General features: G+C 37.4%; 1 protein-coding gene across 2 annotated transcripts in view; it reads left to right on the forward strand.

The window, feature by feature from the left end:
• The window catches only part of LOC131033280 (scopoletin 8-hydroxylase), a 345,921-nt gene that overhangs the window by 78,426 nt on the left and 243,844 nt on the right, over positions 1–23,651 (forward strand). For both annotated transcript variants that reach the window (XM_057964457.2, XM_057964456.2), the window contains one exon: positions 12,144–12,216. In XM_057964457.2, coding sequence (XP_057820440.2) covers positions 12,144–12,216 — 73 coding nt within the window. The remainder of the gene's footprint in view (positions 1–12,143; positions 12,217–23,651) is intronic.

Consider the following 23,651-nt stretch of genomic DNA (forward strand, 5'->3'; position numbering starts at 1 on the left):
CAATAAGAACTGGTTGCTTAAAAGTCGTCCCCGTCTAAGCAAGATCCCGAACACACCACACAGGATTGATTTCCAGGAGGAGTACAGAGATTTGATTACAATGCTCAACCGAGTTACAGGAGCCCCTCACGCCTTCTATTTTGAGAAGTGGATGTTCTATTTCATCCAGGTGATCGTTCAAGGGAAAGGTACGATACATTGGGCGAATGATTAGCCATTGCTTGGACGTACAGTTGAGGAGACTCAAGGCTACTAAGTCCTTCCACATGAGTTCATACGTCATCTATGCCTTGATTAGGAGTTTTGAGTACGCAGGACTACCTCACAGAGGAGTGATTGGAAGAGGACCCGGCGAGGTCAGAGCTTGTGATTCCTATGCCTACTTACATCATCCGCCAGGAAGCAACTACAAGCTAGTTAATGATACCTTCACGATGAACATCACAAGGACATTGCAAGGTGGGATTCACAACAGATTATCTCAAGATGCACAGGAATTAATCAAGAGGTACGGTGCTTGGTTTATCCAATTTCCGAAGTTTACTTATATTAGAGTGCATGGATGTCCTTTACCTCCATACATGTTGCCGAGATATCCGACAGACAGAATTGTGTTACTTGAAGTAACAAGACAGTTGGCAGCGTATGCGAAGGCATTCAGACACAGGCATGGGAATGGAGTTCCAGTACCTATCATTTTGGGCAATTCAGTTGAGGTATGTCCTAATGCTTTAGCTATGGATGACGCAGAGAAGGAGTTAGCCTTGTATTCTTTTTCATCTTTTGCTTTGAGAGAAAGCTTTGATCCACATGGACATTTAGAGGAGATAGTCGGCAGAAAGTTTAAGCATGAGTACCAAATTGAAGATTTTATGATGAATCTCTTAGATGATCTTGAAGTGAAACGAAAAATGCATTTTAGATTGCCTTTGGATTTCATCAGGAAATGCAGGATTTACAGAGTGGCCGACCAAGCTCAGGACAGTGGCAGACATATCCAGTCATCCTATGATAGAGAAAGCAAAACAATAAGGTTGGATTGGAATGAGCCCAAGGTCGTGGATCTAGATACCTTGATGGCACCAGTCTTGTCTTGTACTCGCAGATGGGTTGACGTACAGCATCAGAAGTTGAGAGAACAAGGCATTGCTATGACTTTCACTTTGGAAGAGAAACCAGCCGAAGGTGGAGCTAGTGTGAGTGAAGGCAATCCTAATCCTAGAAATTCAGGTGAAGGTAACCTTCGATGTGCCAGTGAGGGCAATCTCCATCCAAGAGGTTCTAAGAGGAAAGAAAGATCAAAAAAGAAGGAATCTTCCAAGAGAAAGCAAGGAGCTAACCGAGATCGTTCATCAAGTACATCTTCTAGACCAGAGAAGAGAACAATTCAAGTGGAAGAATCCATGGAGTCGATGGTACAAAACGATGAGCAGGAAGAAGGACAGGCGCAACAAAGATCACCAGATGGATCTCTCCAGGATTATGAGTTAGATGAAGATAAAGAAGACAATGAAATGACATCTCCTCCTAGACAAGAGGAAATAGTGCATAAAGAAATTCAAGTTCAAGAGACAAGATCAGCTATCCCAGATTGGTTGAAGGAAAGATTAACCAAGGTGATCGTAGTAGAGGACGAGGACAATGCAATTGATTTAGAGAGCCTTGTTGGACGTTCACACGAAGTAACAGAAAAGAGGAAGGCTACCAAGATGTCCAAGATGATTCGAGATGAGACTGGATCCAGGAAATTGCAGATAGCTACACCGGCAGTAGACAAATATGAAGGTGAGATCCTAGCAGAAGAATATGATATACAGACATTTGAGCTAGGACCATCCACAGCAGAGCAGACATTGGATGACGCTACCGACTCATTTGAAGCATTAAAAGACAAGCTTAGAGAAGAAATGGAGAAGAATAGAAAGCTTGAGAGAGAGGTCGGTGCATGGAGGACATATTTCAGTCACATCAATGAACCTTTGGGACGTCAGGATCCAGCTAGGTCCCCAGTGCAAGCACTTCCACTTCAATCAATCAATGAGGCAGAAAGATTCAGGAACATGGTCCAACGTACAAGTAATTGGATAGATAAATCTCGTACAGTGGCCATAGAGTTTGTAACAAGGATGATGAAGATTATTCATCAAGCTATCCAGGTTCTTGAGATAATCCACAATTTGATGATAACAGTAGCCGCATTTGCCAAAGATGTTGTCATTCCTGTCTTGAAAGTAATTAGACACACATCAAGGAAGGTCTTAGCGCAAGAAAAGATCATGGATGGAGGACCTCACAGTTTGCTTCAGTGGTCAACCTTACTCCATATGAAGAGTGTTCTCTTAGAGGACATCAGTACTAAATGTAGCCAAGTTGAGGAGGTGATCAATCCTATCCAGGACAGGGTATTTGAGGTACTTCGTACCATTCTTGGCAGAAGGATCGAGGTCGAGACAGATGTGGATATGCAGGAATTAGAGGATAGAATCAAGGTCATCTTTTGCAAGGACGCTAATGTTACAGATGAGCAATATGATCAGATGTTTGCCACCATGCTCCTGATTGAAAGAACAAAGGAACTTGAATCTTCATGGGACACAGCTCTTCTAGATGCATTCGATCAAGTCATCCATTTGGAAGAAAGTATGAAGAATCTTCCCGAGATTCCAATTGCAGAGATCGAAGGAATCTTATCAAGATTCATTGCATATGCTAAAAAAGAGAATTGGAAAGGGAATAAGATTCTAGATGAGAGGTTGTTATAGATGACATGGCATCTTATTTGTCATTGGTTTATGTCTCCTAGGTTTTTGTGCCAAATTTAATATTTGGCTATGCATTTAATATTGTTCAGTAAAAAGGAGGCCATTTGTAACAAACCCTAATTAGGGTTTAGGTGTCATGATCTTGACCGTTGATCTACTTTCAATCTGGACTTTTCATTGTAATTGAGGATGCTATTTATACCCTCATTTTTCATTTCATTTGGAACTAGAGTAATAGAGAATAGAGATAGTTGAGAGATTAGAGAGATTAAAATTAGAAGCAATTTTACTTTTGTAGCAAGATTGAGTTTGAGGAGAGGAATTCAAGCAATTGTTGTATATGATGACTTGGAAATCAATGAAATATTGAAGTTATGGTGTTTTGTTGCAACTTTCTTGGTTATTTTCATGGTTGTTCAATTTACTTGAATCATGCTCAATCAAAGTAGTGTGTTAGTTTGAAGGACATAGTGTGAAACTTGATCTTTGGTAGGATTCGTAATCCAAACCACTAGCTTCTTGCTGATTGTAGGAACGCCTTGCGTGGTCGACTGGAGAATACTTTGAATCCCTTAATCTTCAATCGTTATTGTATCTTAGATATGTACCTTCGTGGTAGTGTCTTTGATCTTTGATGCATTGAAAATCATTTGTTACCTTAGAAGATCGCATCAATTTCAATTTAGTTGTTATCTTATGGCAAAATTGAAGTTGGTTGAATCTTGCCAAGTCTTGTCCATACTAAGTCATTCTTAGGATTAGACTAGATTAGACTTCATTCAAACCCTACTCTTTTGTTATTTTTTGAAAGTTTCTTTAGTTTAGTAAAATCTTGAACTTTCGGAAGTGTAAGACCCCTTGAAGGATACAACAAATCACATCATACCGCTGGAAGCTTGTCCACACGTAGAGACCCTACTAACCAGAACCTTGGAGTCATCCTAACTGATCCTTTATGCGAATCTTCAGCAGTTAGAGGCTTTTTTTTCAAGAGAGGATAAGATGCCTATTGGTATTTTATTCTGTGTATGATGGTGTATAAAATACACGTCAACAGGTTCCTTCTAGCTGCTTTTGGATTTCTCACTCTAACCCTAACGGGTGTGGTTGTGTTTGTAATCTTGTTGAAAAATAAAAAAAAATTGTTGGGGATGTTACAAACACTCCCTTGAGTACCTAGTGGTTCTACTTTGGCAACGGTTGAGGGTGCGGCAATTAGAACTGCCTTAGCGAGTGATGACACTTGTTGGCAAGAGTGTGGTAGTCCTTGCTATAGGTGGCCGTGTTGGTATAGGTGGCTGTACTGGTATTGAGTAGGCCTCAATGAAATCATCCTCAGAACTAGCATCCTCGAGGGTGGTATCCTCAGTAGATGATGATACGACAATGGCCTCATGCTCGCCACTTTCTTGTTGTCGCCTCCTTTTTCGTGGTGGTTCTATTGCAGGCTGTACAACCTCCTCCCTAGTTGCTTGGACTCCTAATTTAGCCAAGCAGAATATGGTTGGTCATGTTGGATCTGACTGGTCAATTGGATGTAACCTCTCCCATCTATTTGGTGAGACTTGTGTGTGGATAGCATCAAGTAGTAACCCAATGGCGTGTTGGCTCATATCAAAGGCCTTGTGCCTTAAGATTAGGAACTCATGGATTCTTTCAGATAACCCTCTCGCCCCAGTTCTATACTTTGCCTACACTGAGTTGGATCATGAAGTCTATCATCCTGAACGCGACATCGGATGCTCTGTTAGCCCCTATCAGTTTGCACTTGATGAGGTCGAGTAAACATTTCCACTCAGCTATAGCAAGAAAACTTTTCTTTAGTCCTTTGTTCCCCTTGAACCGCAAATGCCGTCATGCTCCTCCTATGTTAACTTTGCTCTTGCCGAGATTGCTTGTCCTCAAGCAATTTTGCAAAGTACCAACTGCAACTGTTTGCTAGCTACTCGGACCCCAAAAGAATTTAGAAGAAATCGTACTAGGATCCCTTTGAATGCAGTTGCAGCGTAAAACCCTGTCTATTCTCGGCACTTTGTGAAATTCTTCGCTGGTACTCTCTTTCAGCACCAAGGTCTTCTTACTCAACTTACTTCAAAGCATCTTTATCATCAAGACATTAGGTTAGCATCACATTCATTCATCATTTCTTTTATGTTTTCCATCTTTGAGCTTCCTCAAGTTGTAGATCCTAGCAAGTGATGGAGCAGATTCATTATGGTGGGGGTTTTCAGCATGAAGTGGAAGTAAACCCAAGCTGGCCAGGCTTTTGGAGGGTGACTGGAAATAGTGTAATATGCTGCCCCTCTCCTTCAACCTTAACATCTCTTGCTCAATTAACTTTCAAGGCATCCTTATCTTCCTTCACTAAGGCATTTTGTCATCAGCATTACTCATTATTGTCTTTCAAAACTCTTCAAGTACTTAACTTCCACAAGGTGTGAATCATAACTAATGAGGGGGTGGTGCATCCAAGACGAGGTTTTCAGCATGTGAGGGAAGTAGAAATTCTCCAATGTAGGCTGTGGATTTCAAGGCCAAGTAAAAATCCATGGATTTGGGGGTGAGGTGGAAGTATGCTAAGGTAGGCTAGGGGTTTGAGCATGAAGTGGAAGTGAGCCTCTCCAAGGTAGGTCGTGGATTTCAAGGTAAAGTGGAAGTTTGGAAGGACTACCTCTCATCACTTTGCCCTTCCTCAAGCTTATTCATCGGCTTGATCAGTCATGATGGCTGGGCTTTTATGCATGAAATGGAAATGATGCAAGTTAGGCCGAACTTTTGGGGGCCAAGTGGTAGTTGCTCATGATTGGTCTTGCCACCCAGACTTTGCTTAGTGATAGGTTTGGAGTCATGTAAGCTTGTTATGAGACCGATTAGCTTGGGAGAAAAACCCACTTGTGCACAAGGTGTCAAGATGATCCCCTTACTTAGCCTATTTCATTCTTTTCTTTGTCCTCATGTTTCTTGGATTATTTGATCATATCTAGATTCTTGAATCACCTCAAAACCCTAATCACTTTGGATTGTATGCATTTAGGATCTAGTGACATTGGGTGCACAATGCTTGCCTAGGTGAAATAACGCTGCTATCCCTTCAGGGATGACTCTCAACCCTTAAACAAATTCAACCTAGCAACTTAGCATTTTTCCTTGCAACTTGACAACATTGACAATATTGACATCTTTGACAACAATCTTGCAGTTTTGACATCCTTAGCAACTTCAACCCAAACTCATCATATCCTAACTGACTAGACTAACTTCCTCTCATTGAAAGGCTAAAGACCAAGACAACTAATAAAATGACTACCCTAAGCTAAAAGCGATAAAGTGGGGGGTCTCCATTTGCAATTGGGTGATGTGTGAAAGTGTCACAACATATCCCAATGCCAAAAAGGGAAACTGCATTCCCACCACTTGGTGGGTCCTGGTGCGCCATTCTAACATCATCGATAAATTGCCACATCTTGCATCGTAGTGGAATCCAAGTCGTAGAACTAACCTGTTCTTGCAAGATGAAATGAATGTCTTGTTGTGACGTAATTACACATCGCCCCCATTGCAAATGGGGGACCCCCTTGTTTTATTTTTTTTAGAGTAGTGTTTTGGCATCTTAGGTTTTGTCTCTAGCATCTCGCCTACACAAATGAGTCAAGTTCTTTAAAATTCGGAGGGGTAATCAAATCGATGGGGAGAAAGCATGGTCGAAAGGGTATTTTGATGCCACAGATGCGTTCAGACAGGTTGAAGGAGTAAAAACGCAATTTTTCGAGATCAATTCTGACAACTTCCTATTTTTTAGGAAGTTACTTTTTTTGCTTTTTACTTTTTCAAAATGTTTTATTTTTGGCATTTTGGGGCCAAATCAGGAGCTGCATTTTTTGCTTTTTGCTTTTTCTATTTTTAGATTTTGATCCCTCAAGTTCTACTTGTGTCACATTCTTCTTCCTCCCTTTGGTTCCTTTTTTTGTACCATTGTAATATTTGTTGCCTATAGTTCTCTCAATCCCTTTCTTCCTCTAGGTCTCAAAGGGCAATAAAGTTACGTGCCAACAACCTTGGTAGTCTTTAGAGAAGATGGTCAACTTCGTTGTTCACTGTTAGGTTATCTCAGATGGCGCTCTTGGGGACCTCTTGCTGGAGAGCCTCCCTTCAAACTTACGAGTTGACAATACTTCCCACAAGTACACTAAGTCTTGCGTCAATTTGTCTTTTGCTGTGTACTCTTCTTGTTCAGTTTTAATTACTTCCAGTTCATGTACTAGTCTACCCATTACATCGCCATACTACTTGTCACCATACTACCTATCTGTGAATTTTTTTTTTTGGATTTGTATTGGCAACACACCAAATGTTTACTTGAGTAAAGTTATGTTATTTAACATACAGAGTAAACGAGAATATAACTTAGAAAACATAGAATATCAATTACCAGTACGAATTTGTAATGTCCCCATTTGAGTTTTGCATTAGGTTAGTCCCAAGATAACAATTTTAACTTAAAAGTGAGAGTTGTAACATATTAATAAACATAATTTTATCAGAACTCAATACATTTCATTATAATATTTAACTAAAAATTCTAAGAGTATTTTTGGAAGATAGAACTTATCTACGCAATCAATGCTATCAATTTTTCCTCTTCAGGTTGCTTTATAAATCTGGTATACTCAATTGCTCCAAAAGGGTCTTAATTTATTCTTTATACTTTATTTATGGATTGCTCAAACAAGATCTGTTCTCTATTTCATATTCTTCTCTCACTCTTTTGGTGTATGCATTTTATCTCCCTTATTCTCCACATAATTCAAACTTGCTTAAATATATACCTTACTTAAACACTCCACACACCTCTCCCTTCATAAATGATTTCCATATATTATTTATACCTTCAATATTTCTTTCAAGGAGCGTGACTCTTATTGAGGGACACAACATTTCACAAGAGTTAATTCTTTGCAAACAAATGTGTTCATTAAATTCCGCCTTTAAACAACTTATAACCTCATTATATAATCTGCAGATAATCCTTTTGATATTTATCCTTTATTTGCTGGTGTATAGGATCGTCTTCCTTTCTTCTTGCACATTGTCTCCGATATATTATTTTATATTATTCACACATACTTTTCTGTCCACAAAGATCTTCCTTTGTTTTACTTACTTAATTCTCACTCTTAAAATATTTTTTTTTACATGAGACTGTTGGTATATATGAAATATATCCTCTTCATCACGTACCCCCCCATTGTCTTTTTTCACTTCCCTCTTATATATTCTCATTTCTTTAGAGATGTCTCCTTTAGTCAAATAGTCACACCATTTCAAACTGAAAAATAAATTGAATGAATGATTCAACAATCGGATAATCTATTCAACAATATACAAGCGTATATAAAGAGATTACAAGGACGACGTTCTAAATTAAGAACAAGTCGTTTAAAGTGAACTACTAAAAAGCTAAAAGCTAAATAAAGCTTAAAAGCTAATTAACTAAAAAGAAAAAGCTAAATGCTAAATAAAGCTTAAAAACTAATTAACTAAAAAGCTAAATGACCATTAAACAAGGAACTAAATATAGGTGACTAAAATATAATTAAATATTCTAATACCCTCCCTTAATGGTCATTCTATCTACTAACTACCCTACAGAAGACACTGCAGGTCTTTTGATCACAAATGAAAAGAACACTCTGCTACAGTGGAGACCCTCCCTGGATCTGAAAAGTGTTAATGACCAAGAATACCAAAACCCATCCAACCTGATGTTGGGTAACCAAACTGAAACCTGAAACCATGATTTTGAGGAAAAATCGGCAAACCCTCCAAAACTGAAGATACAAATCATCATTTTTGTGGAAAAAAATGGTAAAAACCCTTGAAACGATTTTTGTGGAAAAAATCGAACAGAACCCTGAAACTTTGCATGGCAAGACCCAAAACACCACGTGGTAAGACACCAAACATTACACGGTAAAACATTAGACATCATGCTAGAAAACACCAGACAACATCACGTGGTAAAATACCAGACATCACGTGGTAAAACAACAAACCTCACGCGACAAAATAGCAGACATCATGTGGTAAAACAACACTCCCTGATTTTTGAGGAAAAATCAAGCAAAACCCTCCCACGATTTGTTTTTGGAAAAAATCAGAAAATCGACAAACAATTTTTCAGGGAAAAATCGTGAAAACCCTGGTACCTGTAAGACAAGGTCTGGCCTAAATCAATCTGATAAAGGTAACGATATTCAGATATCGTGAACATGCACTGTTTCTAGGTGTTGTGACAGTTGTTGAACTTTTGACTGTGTTCCAACATGATGTTGGTCAAAGATGCCATCACGAAAATGGAAGTTGAACGAGGTCAATCTGATTAAAAAATCAGAATAGAAGCAGCTGCACAAAAAATCTGAAACCCTGGAGGAGAATTCTGGCACGAATTCCAAGGCGTGAATTTCGAGGTTTGGAAGAAACCTAGAAATTAAAAAAATTCTGCAAACTTAAAATAGCATAAATGGTGCCCAAAAAAAAACAACAAAAATCCCAACGTCCACAGAAATAGCAGAAATTGTGAACTGTTTTAAAATTCCAAGGCAAATTTGCTGGCACAAAATTTGTGGTGCGGAAAACGAGGCACCCAAAAAAATTTGAGGCCAACCCAAAAAAGCTCTCGAAAAACCCACCAAGAATCTGAAAACAGAATGCAGGTTTGACGGCTCAAAAATCAAGGCACGGAAAACAATGCACTCAGAAAAATTTGACGACGACCCAGTTGAGGTCTCAAAAAACCCACCAAGAATCTGCAAGAAAAATAAAATTTTGACTTGAACTGAAGGGTCAAAACCCTAGTCGAAAATTGCAGAACCCTTATAAAAATTTGCAATCTGAAAAAAACCTCCAGGTTGCAGGCCCTAAAATCTCTAGAACCTTAAAAAAAACATGAATTGCTGCCCAGCAGAAAGAAATTTGCCTACTAACCAAAAACCCTCGAAACCCTCAAAAAGCCTTCAAAAAAGCAAAATCGTTTTTTTAATTAAAAAGCAATAAAAAAAATCTGGAAAATATTCTAGAAAGAAGGCCGTGAATTTTTATTAAAAAATTCGCCAAACTTTAAAGAATCCCATCGACCCGCTCTGATACCATGAAAAATAAATTGAATGAATGATTCAATAATCGGATAATCTATTCAACAATATACAAGCGTATATAAAGAGATTACGAGGACAGTGTTCTAAATTAAGAACAAGTCGTTTAAAGTGAACTACTAAAAAGTTAAATGCTAAATAAAGCTTAAAAGCTAATTAACTAAAAAGAAAAAGCTAAATGCTAAATAAAGCTTAAAAGCTAATTAACTAAAAAGCTAAATGACCATTAAACAAGGAACTAAATATAGGTGACTAAAATATAATTAAATATTCTAATACAAACAAGTCATATCCCTTCACATTAGTAAGTGTAATTCTTATTCTTAATAAAATGCTTCTTTTATACATAAAGTAAATCGCAACTCTTTATGAGTCGGCTTGCTTCCGTTTGTTTGTATTTTAAACAGGAATTGGTATATTTGTTTGTATATTAAATAGGAATCGGCTTGCAAACAAATCGCATCATTTCAAGACTAACCACCTTAGTTAGTCGGCTACCATTTTGTGTATTCTATACCGCCCTAATAATCACCACTGAATTTCATGTCTTGAACCATTATCAAAACAGCTATCTCAACGACCTTCCTTTAAAGAGCTTTGAACTATTAATTATTGTATCATATTAACTGCCATTTGTTCTTAATATCAAGGCACTGTTTTATCCTTTAGGTCGCATCCATAATAACCAAATAAGATGGCCACATTGTAAGCAGCTCTCTCAGCATTAAGGTTGGCCATATCACATTAAGACATATCATCAAAGATCTTCTCTAATGTAATTGCTGATCACATATTAAAGAAGTTGGATGTGAAGAAACTCGCCCATGATAATCGATCTTATCTGTTGTTTATCTGTCTTCAACTATACACCATACTTTCAAGTTCTCAACCATTACTAATAACAAATTGCACATAAAGTTGTTGCTCATTAAGGAAGTAGATAATATCATTAAGACACTGTCATCAAGGAAGAAGTTGCCCAGCATATGAAGTGACCATTGCTTGTTTTAGGAATCATTACAAGATCTCCACACACATTAAGATCAAGATCGTTTCTATAGGGATATTAATCACTCTACCCATATTGAATTCGCTGCTCTTTATGTCTATAGTTGAATTAGCGCTTTTTATTTCTATATCCTTTGTGATTTTTATGTTGTGATCTGGAAACATCCATCAAAACTCTAAATCAGGTTCTTCACCAGCTTCTTGGTGATACCACTCTTCATCGTCCATGTCCTTGTTATCATTTTTTTCTATGATATCATTAATAACCTTTTCAGTATTAATCACCAATGCAGCAATCATATTTTAATGATAAGAATGTAATGTATTCGTGATCTTAATCATTTGTCCTTCGTTGTATTGGCTATTATAATTTATAAAGATAATACAAGGAGCTTTCTCACTGTTTGCTTGTTTGGTTTCATATATTGGAGGGGGACATCACAAAATTCCAGAAAGATAGATCATTGTTCTATACAACTTCATATGCAATGTGTACATGACAATGATAACAGGTCCCCAGCACATACAAAATGAGTATATATAGTAGTCCTTAGTTGGTTAAGATTACCGACTGTCAAGAACTGTCCAATAACAAACCACTCATCGGGGACAATTAAACACAATTAAATAACATAGTTTAATTAGCAAATAGCTGACTAACTTCTAACATAGTTTATACTTCAAAAGTCTTAATTGTTGTCTCATTTAGAGTAGGAATTGCCTAGTCCCTACATTGTTACTTATAGTAAACTACATTGAGTTCTTGAATGGAATAAAAGTTAAATTAATTTCATTTCTACCAATTACAAACAACTGCAAAGAAGCAACACAATTGAAAACTTGTGCCAACTTCTGAGCAAATATCATTATGCTTACTGCTTAGGTTTATGAACAACTAAACCAACTTGTGATATTGATTAAGTTGATATGCTTTCTGGTTTCTGGGTGCTTCTTTTTTTGGTTTAGACTAGCTTAGTGTGCTTCGACATCTTTTATGTAATTTGTTTTTGCATTTGTTGGGGTTTTACAAATCATGTATTGTCAACGGTGTATGTATTGATTCCTATATGATAAATAGGGTTGACATAGATAACTCTTTTAATTTTAATAAAGTTTATATGTAAATAGAAAATATATTTTTTCCGATGTAGATGATTTTTTTTTTACTTTTAAGTTGTTATCTTTGTTGGTGTCTACAAAGTTGACCCTCTCTTTAATGCAGACAAGTTTAAAGGATCGTTTTATGCAAATCCAATTGTAGATGTACCTACAAATGTTGAAGATCTTATACAAAGGTGTTCCCTAAGCTTTGACTTGTGGTTATGGAATACTTTTTGAAAAAATCAAAGTTAGTGGTGAATTTGTGAGTTATGGCTGGAAAATTTTGATTAAATCACTGTAATTCATAATCATGTATAGATGTTTTAGCAATGTCTATTTTCATTTATGTTAGTGATAATGAGTTGTTACATATGATGCCGTTTCCCACTACAATAATTTGTAGATGTATGCATAGATAGTTCAAACTCCACTTTTATGTTAGAGCTCCTAAAGTGCCTATTGGTATCATACTAGCCATAATATTGATTAGTATGTCTTCTACTTAAATACTATGTAAGACAACCTTCAATACATGGTCTTGTCATATGCATTTAATGACCTATCTATGAGTGCTCTAGCAATGTAACCAATTGAAGCCTTAGCATTTTATTTAACCAATAAAATGTACAATCATTAACTAAGCAAATGATTCTGTTAATGAAAGCTCTCCAAATTTATGTGCCTATTCGCCCTGCTATGCTTCAACTCGCTTAAGTTGTCCTCATGTTTTCCTCCATTTACGATACATGTGAGATGGTTGTTTAATATCCTTCTTCAATGTTAGCTTTTTAATTCACACCTTGTAGTGTGACACTAAGTGAAACAGATGTGCAGTAAAATTTCTCTTCGAATTAGGAGAGGAAACTCCATACAGACAAAAAATAATATAATTTGAACAATATGTACTTCTTATTTAGAATTTGTAATGTTCCCTATTTATAGGCTGTCAATTCCCAAGGGCAACATCTATGTAACTACGTACTATCACTCTTAATTGAGCATAACTAACTAATTCTTTGTAACATAACTTATAATGCCATTAAACCATGCCTAAAACCTGAACCAATCTGACCCCATTCCCAAAAGGGGGCTTGGCTGCCTAGGGCGCTTGACACCACCTCCTTAATGTAGCCCAGATTACCGGAACTCAGTCCATTCACCCTTGGGGCCTGCAACCCAGATTTCAGGAGGAGTCTTTCACCCTTGGGGCTTCTATTGGATGGTTTTACTCTGCCCTTCCCTAGCAGCACCCATCTCCCTTGGGGAATAGGATTAGAGTTGATTAAGGTACTTAGATTGTGCATATTATTCGTCTTTCAATTATTATTAATGTATATAAAATTAAGTATGACTGTCATACATATTTGGTGCAGGGGCACCTGGCCATGGAGATGTATCATGAAGACAAACCACATTTTTCTTTATTTGTAATGCTCCATTAATGATTGTGAGGTCACAAAAGACCATTTGTATCAAAACAATTGATGTTGTAAGGCTTGATGAGCCATTTTGTGCCAAGCGACCTAATAGGGTCAAAGTGTGAAGAACATCCAAAAAGGTTTGAAATGTTGTAATTGAGAAAATTTAATCCATTATAACATGTTAGGGGTGCCCATGAAGGCTAGGGTCAAGTGTAGTGGTAATTTGTCAAAAAATGTAAACATTGCAAAGTTGCAACATTGCCAAAAGTGCAAAAAAAAGATGTAAAATGTCATCCATCGGTCATGAGCTGGTTGGAGAAGTTAGAAGGAGTTGAAATTAGTTTGTAATGGTTTATAAAACCATGTTTGAAAACCATGTTTGGTCGAGATCAAGGGGGTTGAGCAGTTTGGAGGGGGTTTGACAAAGGTTATCCATCAAATTCTCAAACTGTCATAAGGTTTTAAGGAATCTGTGACTGTCACAGAGCCATGGAGGCTCACATTTGATGTAATTTTGATATGTAGATGTGTTTTAATGATAGATTAATGAAATATCTTTCAGATGAATCCTTTCTTATGCATTTTTGTGGAGTATTTGGCAAGATATGATTGTTTTTTTAAAAACTGTCAAAACTCTGTCAAGGGTTACCCGTTTTGGTCAAATCCTCATAACTTTTGTTTTAACTGTTGGATCTGGCTATAAATTTGAGAAAAGTTATGTAACTAGGCAATCTAAAGTCTGACTGGAGTGATTGGCTTCATAAACAATATTTCAAAAGTTATTAATGACTGTTTGTTATAGTTCATGGTGAAAATCAGACTGGTAAAGGCAGGAACAATCCTGTTGCAGCGTTTGGTATGGCCACGTGAGGAATTATAATGAAGAAAGGCTGTATGCATTGGAAAGGTCTCTGAATCCTCTTTCCAGTGCTTTTTGTTTGACTTAATTTGGTTAAGAATGGAAGAAGTTGTGATTGTTTTTTGTAAAAAACTGTTTTTTAATGATGAAACCCTGGACTAAGGTATTCCATGGCAATAAAGAATTTGTTCTCTCATGCTGTGGTGAATGTTATGATCTGAAATCTTGAATGAAGGTTTGTAGGGATGGAATCTAACCTTTGAAAGTGGTTTGGGGTTTATTGGTGGCGTACGGTGGATGGTACTCAAGGTTGTAGGAAGGATATGTTGGGTGATTCTAGGGTGTGTAGAAGTTCTTATTGTTGGTGATTGTGAATGAGAAGATCCCTATTCCTTGAAGGGTAAGGTTATTGTATCAAGATACCTTTTCAGTCCTTGTCTAAAGATTATGTTGTGATTGCCTTGTAGAATGGATGAATTCTATCGTATTGTCACTTAATGATCAGATTGTGAGTTTTGGGGTTGAGAAGAGTGGTTAATCTTGTTATATGCCTCTTGAGTCAAGTTGAAGTTCTTGAATTTAGTTTTGGGTCAGCATACCCTTGAGTGTTTTGTTGTTTGCATTGGATGCTTTGCATCAATATTGCAGTCTATATTGATATTATTAATATTACTACTAAATTTTGCATAAGAATATTATCAAGCTTCTTATATTAAGCATACATACTAAACACCTCTCCTATTCATATCCCCGAGAATTAGGATGTTACTGCCTGTTATTGCCATATTCTCCTTTTGAGTGATCTACTAGGAATAAATAAAATAGTCATTCTTCCTCCCGAATCCTTATTACCTATCCTTCCTTTATATCCTTATGAAGGGATGCATTACTTCACCAAGGATGTATTGCTTATTAATCTTTTAATATATAAGTTGTTTTCTCTATGTAATTCGATGTCTTCTTAACCTTAACCATCGTTCTTGAGGAAGAGCTGCCTTTAATTTGCCATTGCTGTCCAAGTGCTCCCTTGTAAAATATAACCGCTACCTACTTAATGATAATTGCTGTTCATAAACTTTTCAATCGCTACCTTAACCATAACTCCAATTTCCGAATATTACACTCCGATCACTATTGTTAATTGATATCTTTTTCTTACCAATTATCGCTATCCTTCATTATACCCATTAACCGCACCTCTTCATTATCATGATGCCTATGGTTTGGACTTGTATGCTAATCGCATCTCTTCAATATGATTAATCTCAATCTTATGTTTGTTAGTTTATGTTTGCCAATCATTAATATTGAATATAGTTTATCATATTAATGATAGGCTGTCGATGTTGAAGCCATGTATCCCTCAGCCGATGTCTACCCTTTCCACAAGCTAATCGATGGTCATTCGACGTGGCAAGAATTGTGCTCAACCTTTGGTCCGTTTCCTCTTAGCATCGGACTTCTATCTCTATCCTCTTGTCTATGCGACTTGTGTGGGTCGCCACTCCCAAGGGCAATGGTATCAGATCTGTTACTGTTGATTATAGGCAGTATGCTTTAAGCAATACGTTAAGTCTCTTCCCATGATGATGATTGATAGCCCCCGATGGTCTTCTGTTATCTGCTCGGGTGATTCTTTTCTACTTAATGATTATAAGGATGCTTGCAAGTCTATATTATTTTTAAATATATAAATTGTGTTTATAATATGTAAATTACGTTTATTATTTGAATCATGTTTATAATTGTAAAAGTATTCAAATTTATGTTCAAAAGAGGAATGTTAAGGATTTTATCTTTCTTTTAATTCCTTAGACAATATTCAATGCTATTAATTTATGCTCTCTAGTTATTTCTGATTATGAACTGAAACTTCTTTGTTCGCAGGTGGCTGTAGATAATATTTATTGATTTCGATATTTCTCCAGCATTCTTCACGGCACATATATATAGGCATTGCCTTGTAAGATCAAGGCATGCCTTGACCGGACATGTCTTATGACATGTCCGATCAAGACATGTCTTGATCAAGGGTGGTGCCTCTTCGTAATGCAAACCGATAACTATTGGTTAATATAAATGCCGATACATAACAAATGATAATCAATGCCAATCGGTTTGTGATTTAATGCGGTTTGATTATCATTGTAACTGATAATGAATCGGTTAGTTTCTAATGCAATTTTAGTTATCATTAACCGATCACTAATCGGTTTATTCTTAGTGCTATTTCATGGTAATCGATGGTAAATGCAACCCGATTATGGATCGGTATAAGAGCAAAAATATGTTAATACGATAACTATTGTAGTTATCATATGACAACACTAATTAGTGTTGTCATATGACAACTAGAATAGATATGCAAAACCGATTACAATCACAACATATAAATGAAATCACTGCATAGCAAATATGATCATATCTCGATCGATGATAGAAATGCTTATAAAGATGATTATGATGTCTACCATTAGCATGTAGATTTATCGATAGGATAGATGATTGAATGAGAGACTTTGTTTATCTCTCATTCAATCATTTATCTTACCGAAGCTACATTGTTTTTGATTAAGGATAATCAGGTTTTAAGGGACCCGAAACCCACTTACATATCGAAAAGAAAAGCAATAGAGAAACTAGAGAAGATAGAACAAAGAGAGAAAGGTTGCAAAAGAACAGCACAAAAGACAACAACCAAAGTAAAGAACAACAAAAGTCCAACGAGAGACTGGCACACCTAAAACAAAATTACATTTCAGGTGAAGATCTTTATAGTCTCTTCTGCATCGTTGACCAACATCATCATCGCATTTGCTGCCTCTTTCAGGTCTTTATTTTCCTACATCTGTTGATTGCCTTTGGTCTTCAGCTCCAACTCACTTGCATTTTGCCTAGTTCTGCGTCTAGAGGAGTGTTGAACAGAACTAGAAGTCGGCTCCTCATCAATAATCACAGTGTCTTTATTCTGCTTATCCTTCTCTAGGCAAGCAACTAGCGCATTCATGTTTTGAGAGGACACCTTCAACACAACCAAACTATGCTCCATGAATTTCCTTAGAGCACTCTCAGTTTTTTGAGTCCAATTGTTTATTAGATCATTATCAGTCTCACCCTTTTCTTTGAGAGTCCTCACCACATCCTCCAGGTGCTTCAAATCTCCCTTTATAATCTCACTTTCCGGCCAATCTGGAATTTATTTTTCATCCTCTGTTGCACTAGTATCCTTCGCATTATCCTCTTTACCTTTAATGTTGATATCCTTAACCAAATTTTCAATTTTGAAATCCAGCTCTCGCTGTTTTTCCTGAATGCTAGTGATGTTATCAACCACCCACTTCTGGAAATTGAACATTTCCAGAGTGCTGTTTCTAGCAGCATTCATAATGGAATCCGCATTCTCCATATCCGGGGCAGAATCCTCAGACCTAGGGTTTCCCTCCTCCATATTATGCTGAGCATCATCCCCGTTGTCCGAAACATAGGGATTATCCTTCGCCTCTGACTCTTCAACATCCTCTTCTCTCTGCTCATTAACTTTGTCCCCTTCCTCACCCTCAACCTCCTTCTCCTGCTCCTGCTCAGAGCCAACATTCTTTTCAGTGTCTTCTTTAGCTTTTTCACTAACCCTCAATTTCTTTTTAGGAGGAAGATTTGAAGAATCCTCATCAGAGTCAGAGCCGTCATAATCCTCAGAAATATGGGCATTCTCCACAAAGGGATCATCCTTATTAGCCTTAGCTTTACCCTTAAGATGCTCATTTATTAACAAAATAAGGCCTTGGTGAGCAATGGGGTAGGAATTAGGTTTCTTGGCATGGTCAGCCAGACTATCATTAAGGGAGGAGGCCAAGTAGAAGGGCAGAGATATCTTAGAGCCATGACAAAAGTGGTTAAGGATGACAAAGTGGTAATTGTAGACTTTAGAAAACCTACCATCAACCGTAAGATAGTCCATTAACACTTTCAACATTTTCTGCCAGAAAGAATTTACTTGGTTAGGGAGATAATAGGAAGCATTATCCTTTTTGGCGAGTCGAGCTCTTTCTTCTTCGTTTTTGGGGAAATTCTTGATGGCTTCCACCGAGAACTTGCGGTCTCTGTAAAATTTGATGCCATCCTTCTGCAAACTGGTCACCTTAGCCACCAAATCTTCATCCACTTTCCAGGTTTGACCGAACAGAGTAACTTTGTTATTTTTCCAGCCCTTGGCAAAACCACGGGAAATGGACTTCTTGCTCCCATGCAATTTCTCCATATAATCGGTGAAGCCATATCTATGCAACCTTCTCCAAATTTTCCTTTCACCCTTCCAGCTATCACAGCTGGTAGGCTCATTACGGTTGAGATTTCCTCCCATAATGTGATGGTTGTTCAAGTCGAAACCCTCAAAGAAGCGTAAACTGACCAAATGCTGAAGAACAGAGACGCTGGAATCGAAAACCAAGGTGATTTTCTTGTTTTTCAAGTAGCCTTTTAAAACATGCAAATTAATCCAGTACTTAATATGATAAGGCCCTTCACACCGATACTCATTATCGCGACGCTTGAGATAGGTAATCAACTGACAATCCGCCTCACTCCAAAATCTATCATTGAAGTCCGAACCCAGAAAGGTAATAATGAAATTAATATGTACCATGGATTCTGTCATAAAATAATTGCTCTCGGACTCTGTTCTTACATGATGACTCTCCGATATAATTAGCATCCTTCGCTAAAATGACCCCCTCATTAGCTAACAAATCGGCTACCCTGTTACCTTCCCTAAAGGTATGGGTAATAAACACACTATCATAGGCGTCTAACAAATTTTTAGTATTGTCAATGATATTTTGGATATTCCAAGAAGGGGAACTAATACCTTTAATAGCCTGAATTATATTAAGGGAATCCCCCTCCAGCCAAATTCTTTTAAAATTAAATCTCTGAACAAGCTGAAGACATTTTAACATTGCCAAAGCTTCTGCCACATGGTTGTTTTGAACTCCAGAGGGAGAGACAATCGCAGCAACACAAAAGCCATAAGAGTTTCTGATGACTCCTCCCCCTCCAACATTCTCTGGATTTCCCTTAGCTGCACCATCAAAGTTCACCTTAACCCAATCATGGGGAGGGAACCTCCACACAACATTATCTCTTCTACTCTTCATATCAGACTTCCAGACCTTGTGTATCAAATTCCATTCAGTTAGAATGCTTTTCTCATTTTCAGTCATGTCAATATAACTACACTGCTTGTTATTTTTGTGAATGGTATTGATGTTTATTTTAATAGCCCTACAAATCTTTTCAAAAACCACCTGAGAGGAACACTTAGTCTCCCTAAAAATTCTATTGTTTCTCTCCTTCCAAATATGCCAACAGGTCATAGGAAGGACAAAGGACCAGAGGGTCTTAATCATGGGAAGCTTGGTAGGGAAAATCCAGTGCCAAAGGACTTCCTTAAAACTATTCTGCATAATCCAATCAACTTTCCATTGCGTCCACACTTTACCCCAGATCTCCTAGGTAAAAGAACAGTGAATGAACAAATGACCCACAGACTCAGCCTCTTTTTGACATAACTCACACCTATTAGGAATCATGAATCCTCTTCGAACCAAGTTATCAATGGTAAGTATCTTGTTGTGAGTTGCAAGCCAAAAAAACATATTAACTTTAGGAATGAAGAATCTATTCCAAACTTTAGTCCATATAGGGTTGCAGGCTTGAGTAGCTATTTTTTTATAAGCAGAGGCAACAGTAAAATTACCCTTAGGATTATTCTTCCATAAGAAGACATCATCAGAATCTTTGCTGACAGAAAAAGACAACAAATCATGCTGGAGTGAAGAAAATCCAACATAAACCGTAGCAAGTCTAAGCCATTTATTCTCCTCCCAATAATTACAAACCATAGAACCAAACCTCCTTTTATAGTCTTCAATGAAATGGCTGCAATCCTGATTAAAAAGAGACTCATCTTTGATCCAGGCATCCTCCCAAAATTTGATTTTGTTACCTTTGCCAAGGACCCATCTAGCTCCAGCTTTAGCAACTTTAATAGATTTTATCATACTATTCCATATAAAAGATCCAATAGGGATATCTTCAGAATAGAGAAGGGAATGAATGGGCTGATTATGTATGTATTTGTCAAACCACACCCTACTCCAATCTCTCTTAATACCATATGCCCTCTAAATCTGTTTGGCTAACAAAGCTTTGTTGAAAGGTTTAAGAGATTTAATACCCACTCCCCCATTGCTTTTAGGACAAAAGATTTTATCCCTGGCAACCAAAGCAATCATTTTCTTATCTTCCACACTAGACCAAAGAAATCTTTTCTGAAATCTTTCTAAAACTTCTGTAAATTTGATCGGTATACTAAACAAACTAAGAGCATAAACAGGCAAATTCTGAAGAGTTGCTTGAAGAAGCTGAATCTTACTAGCCTGCGATAACATAGAGCTTTTCCAACCAGCCAATTTTTTGTTGAACTTATCTATTAAAGAATTCCAGAAAGAGTTTGGAGGAACCAAACCAAGAGGGAGACCCAAATAAGTAGAGGGGAGCAGCTCAACCTTACAACCAATTATGTTAGCAATCCTCTGCTGCCTCAACAAGGGGGTGTTGATGAAGTAAACAGCAGATTTCTCCCAATTAACCTGCTGTCTAGTAGCAAGGGAATAAGATCTGAGAGCACCTTTGAAGGCAGAAGCTTCGCTAACAGAAGAATATCCCAACAATATTGTATCATCAACAAATTGTTGATGTGTGCAGAAGAAATTAGCGGAAGAGGGTTGCAACCCTTTGATGGTCCTATTCTCTTTCAACTTTTGAATCAATCTGCTCAGACATTCCGCCAAAATAGTGAAAAGAATAGGCGAGATAGGATCTCCTTGCCTGAGACCCCTTGAAGATTTAAAATATCTGGACGGAGATCCATTAATAAGAATAGAAAAATTTGGTGTAGATATCAGCTCTCTAGTGATTTTAATAACCTTCTCAGCAAATCCAAAGGCCTCCATGATCCTAAAAAGAACCTGCCATTCAACCCTATCATAGGCTTTTGCCAAATCCAGCTTGATGAGAAATCCCTCTTTGTTTGCAGCATTAAGAGAGTGGATATTCTCATGTACAAGAATTATAGAATCCAAAATCTGCCTGCCTGGGACAAATCCTTTTTGCTCCTTAGAGATAACAAGGGGAAGAACAACCAACAATAATCTAGAAGTTAGGACTTTTGAAATTATCTTGTAAAAAGAATTACATAGACTTATTGGCCTAAACTTACCCATAGAATCAACTCCACCCACCTTAGGAATTAGAGCAATGAAAGTAGAGTTGATTTCTTTTATAATTCTTCTGGATCCAAAAAATTCTTTGACAGCATTGGTCGTATTAGCCCCAACAATGTGCCAATATTCCTGAAAGAAAAACATGGGGAAGCCATCCGGGCCCGGTGCCTTATCCCCTTGAAAGGAGAAAACAACTCTTTTAATTTCATCAACTGAGGGGATGGTAGATAATATCTTATTCTGATTAGGTCCAATAATCTTAGGAATATTATCAACCAGATCTTGCTGCTTAACAATGTCAATTTCCTTGCTACTTGTCAGGAGGTTAGAGAAGAAATTTACAACTTCATCACCTATGTCATCATCGTTGACAAGAATTTTGTCATCAACAATTAATCTAGAAATTCTGCTTGCTGCTTTATGCTTCATTGATGTCATATGAAAGAATTTAGTATTTCTATCACCAGCTTGTAACCAAATAGCCCTGGATCTCTGCCTCCAGTAAATTTCTTCTCTTGAAATAGTGCTGTGTAATTTGGCTAGAACCTCATCTTCTTTAGCCTTGGGGAACTTCTTATAACCATATTCCTGATTAGAGTTTTGAATCTGTTCTAATTCCTCCTTAAGCTTCCTCTTGGATTCAAAAATATCTCCAAAAACCTTTTTACTCCAAACCTTAATGTTGTCCTCTATATTTCTTAATTTTTTAGCAACTTTGAACATGGCAGAACCATCCACAGTTATATTCCACCATTTGGCAATGGAAGCTTCCAAAGAAGGGTGTGAAATCCACATTTTTTCAAAGCGGAATGGAAAGCAACGTTTGCCCTTAATAGGATCAGCAACAAAAGAAATGGGATAATGGTCCGATCCTATTCTGTTAATAACAGACATAGATCATCTATACTTAAGGACCCAGTCAGGAGTGATAAGGGATCTATCTAGTCTTACCTGAATAAGATCTTCTCCATTCCTTCGATTAGACCAAGTGTAGGAGGCTCCAGAAAGGTCAACATCAATGAGGGCATTGGCATTGATGAAGTCCATAAGATCAGTCCTACTATCCAGTTGAGCTTGGGTTCCTCCAAATTTGTCAATCTCCTGCAAAGGGGTGTTGAAATCTCCCATCAAAAGCCAACTTTCCTGGGAGAAAATCCCTCTTTTCTGCTGGATTTTGTCCCAAAACTTACTCCTAGCAGCTTTAGAGTTTGGAGCATAAATGTTGGTGACCACCCATTCCTGTCCTTTAGCAATGCATTTCACTCTCATAGAAATGATGTTACCATCTTCATCAATCAGATCTCCATCAATAGTTTTCTTATTCCAAAATATGGCAACCCCAACATACGCTCCATTAGAACTACTACCACAAACACCCCCTGTTTAAAGAATTTTAATTTTTCAACTTTTTCCTTACTCATTTTAGTTTCCTGAACCAGGATAATGTCCGGCTTATGATCTCTAATAAAATTCCTGAGCACATCCTGTTTATGGAGACCATTTAGGCCTTGTATGTTCCAAGAAATTACCTTCATTTGGAAACCTGGGAGCAGGATTCCTGAATGGTTCGCTGCCTTCCATTAGCTATATTTTGTTTGCTCTCCTAGTCCCTTTGCCACTTCATAGTTTTACGTCCCTGTGGGGATTTGGAAAGACCAATATCCGCCTTAGACCTGGTTCTAGTTTTAACCCCATTAGAATAACCTGTTTTCTTGTTTTTCTTTTTTCCCACTCCTATTATCTCTTCATCTTCTTCATCTTTATATGCAAACTACTTACTATTCCAAAGTTCTCCTTTTCTCTGAGAAGAGGTGGGCGAATCAGTTCCAAAACTTTGGAATAGAGAGTTAAGGTTAACCTGGGGTGATCTGAACTGGTTCTTTTTTTCAATGATAACATCTAGACCTTCAGAGTCCTTTGAACACACTCTTATTACTTTCCTGTTCTGTATCTTTTGGAGACTCATATTGTGATTCATTTATGTCGCCAATCTCACTGTCTTCAAGAATTTCTTCTATAATTACATTTTCTTCCTCTTGAATCTGTAAAGCTTCAAATCCATTGAT

This window comes from Cryptomeria japonica, chromosome 6 (assembly GCF_030272615.1).
Source record: "Cryptomeria japonica chromosome 6, Sugi_1.0, whole genome shotgun sequence".
Taxonomy (NCBI): Eukaryota; Viridiplantae; Streptophyta; class Pinopsida; order Cupressales; family Cupressaceae; genus Cryptomeria; species Cryptomeria japonica.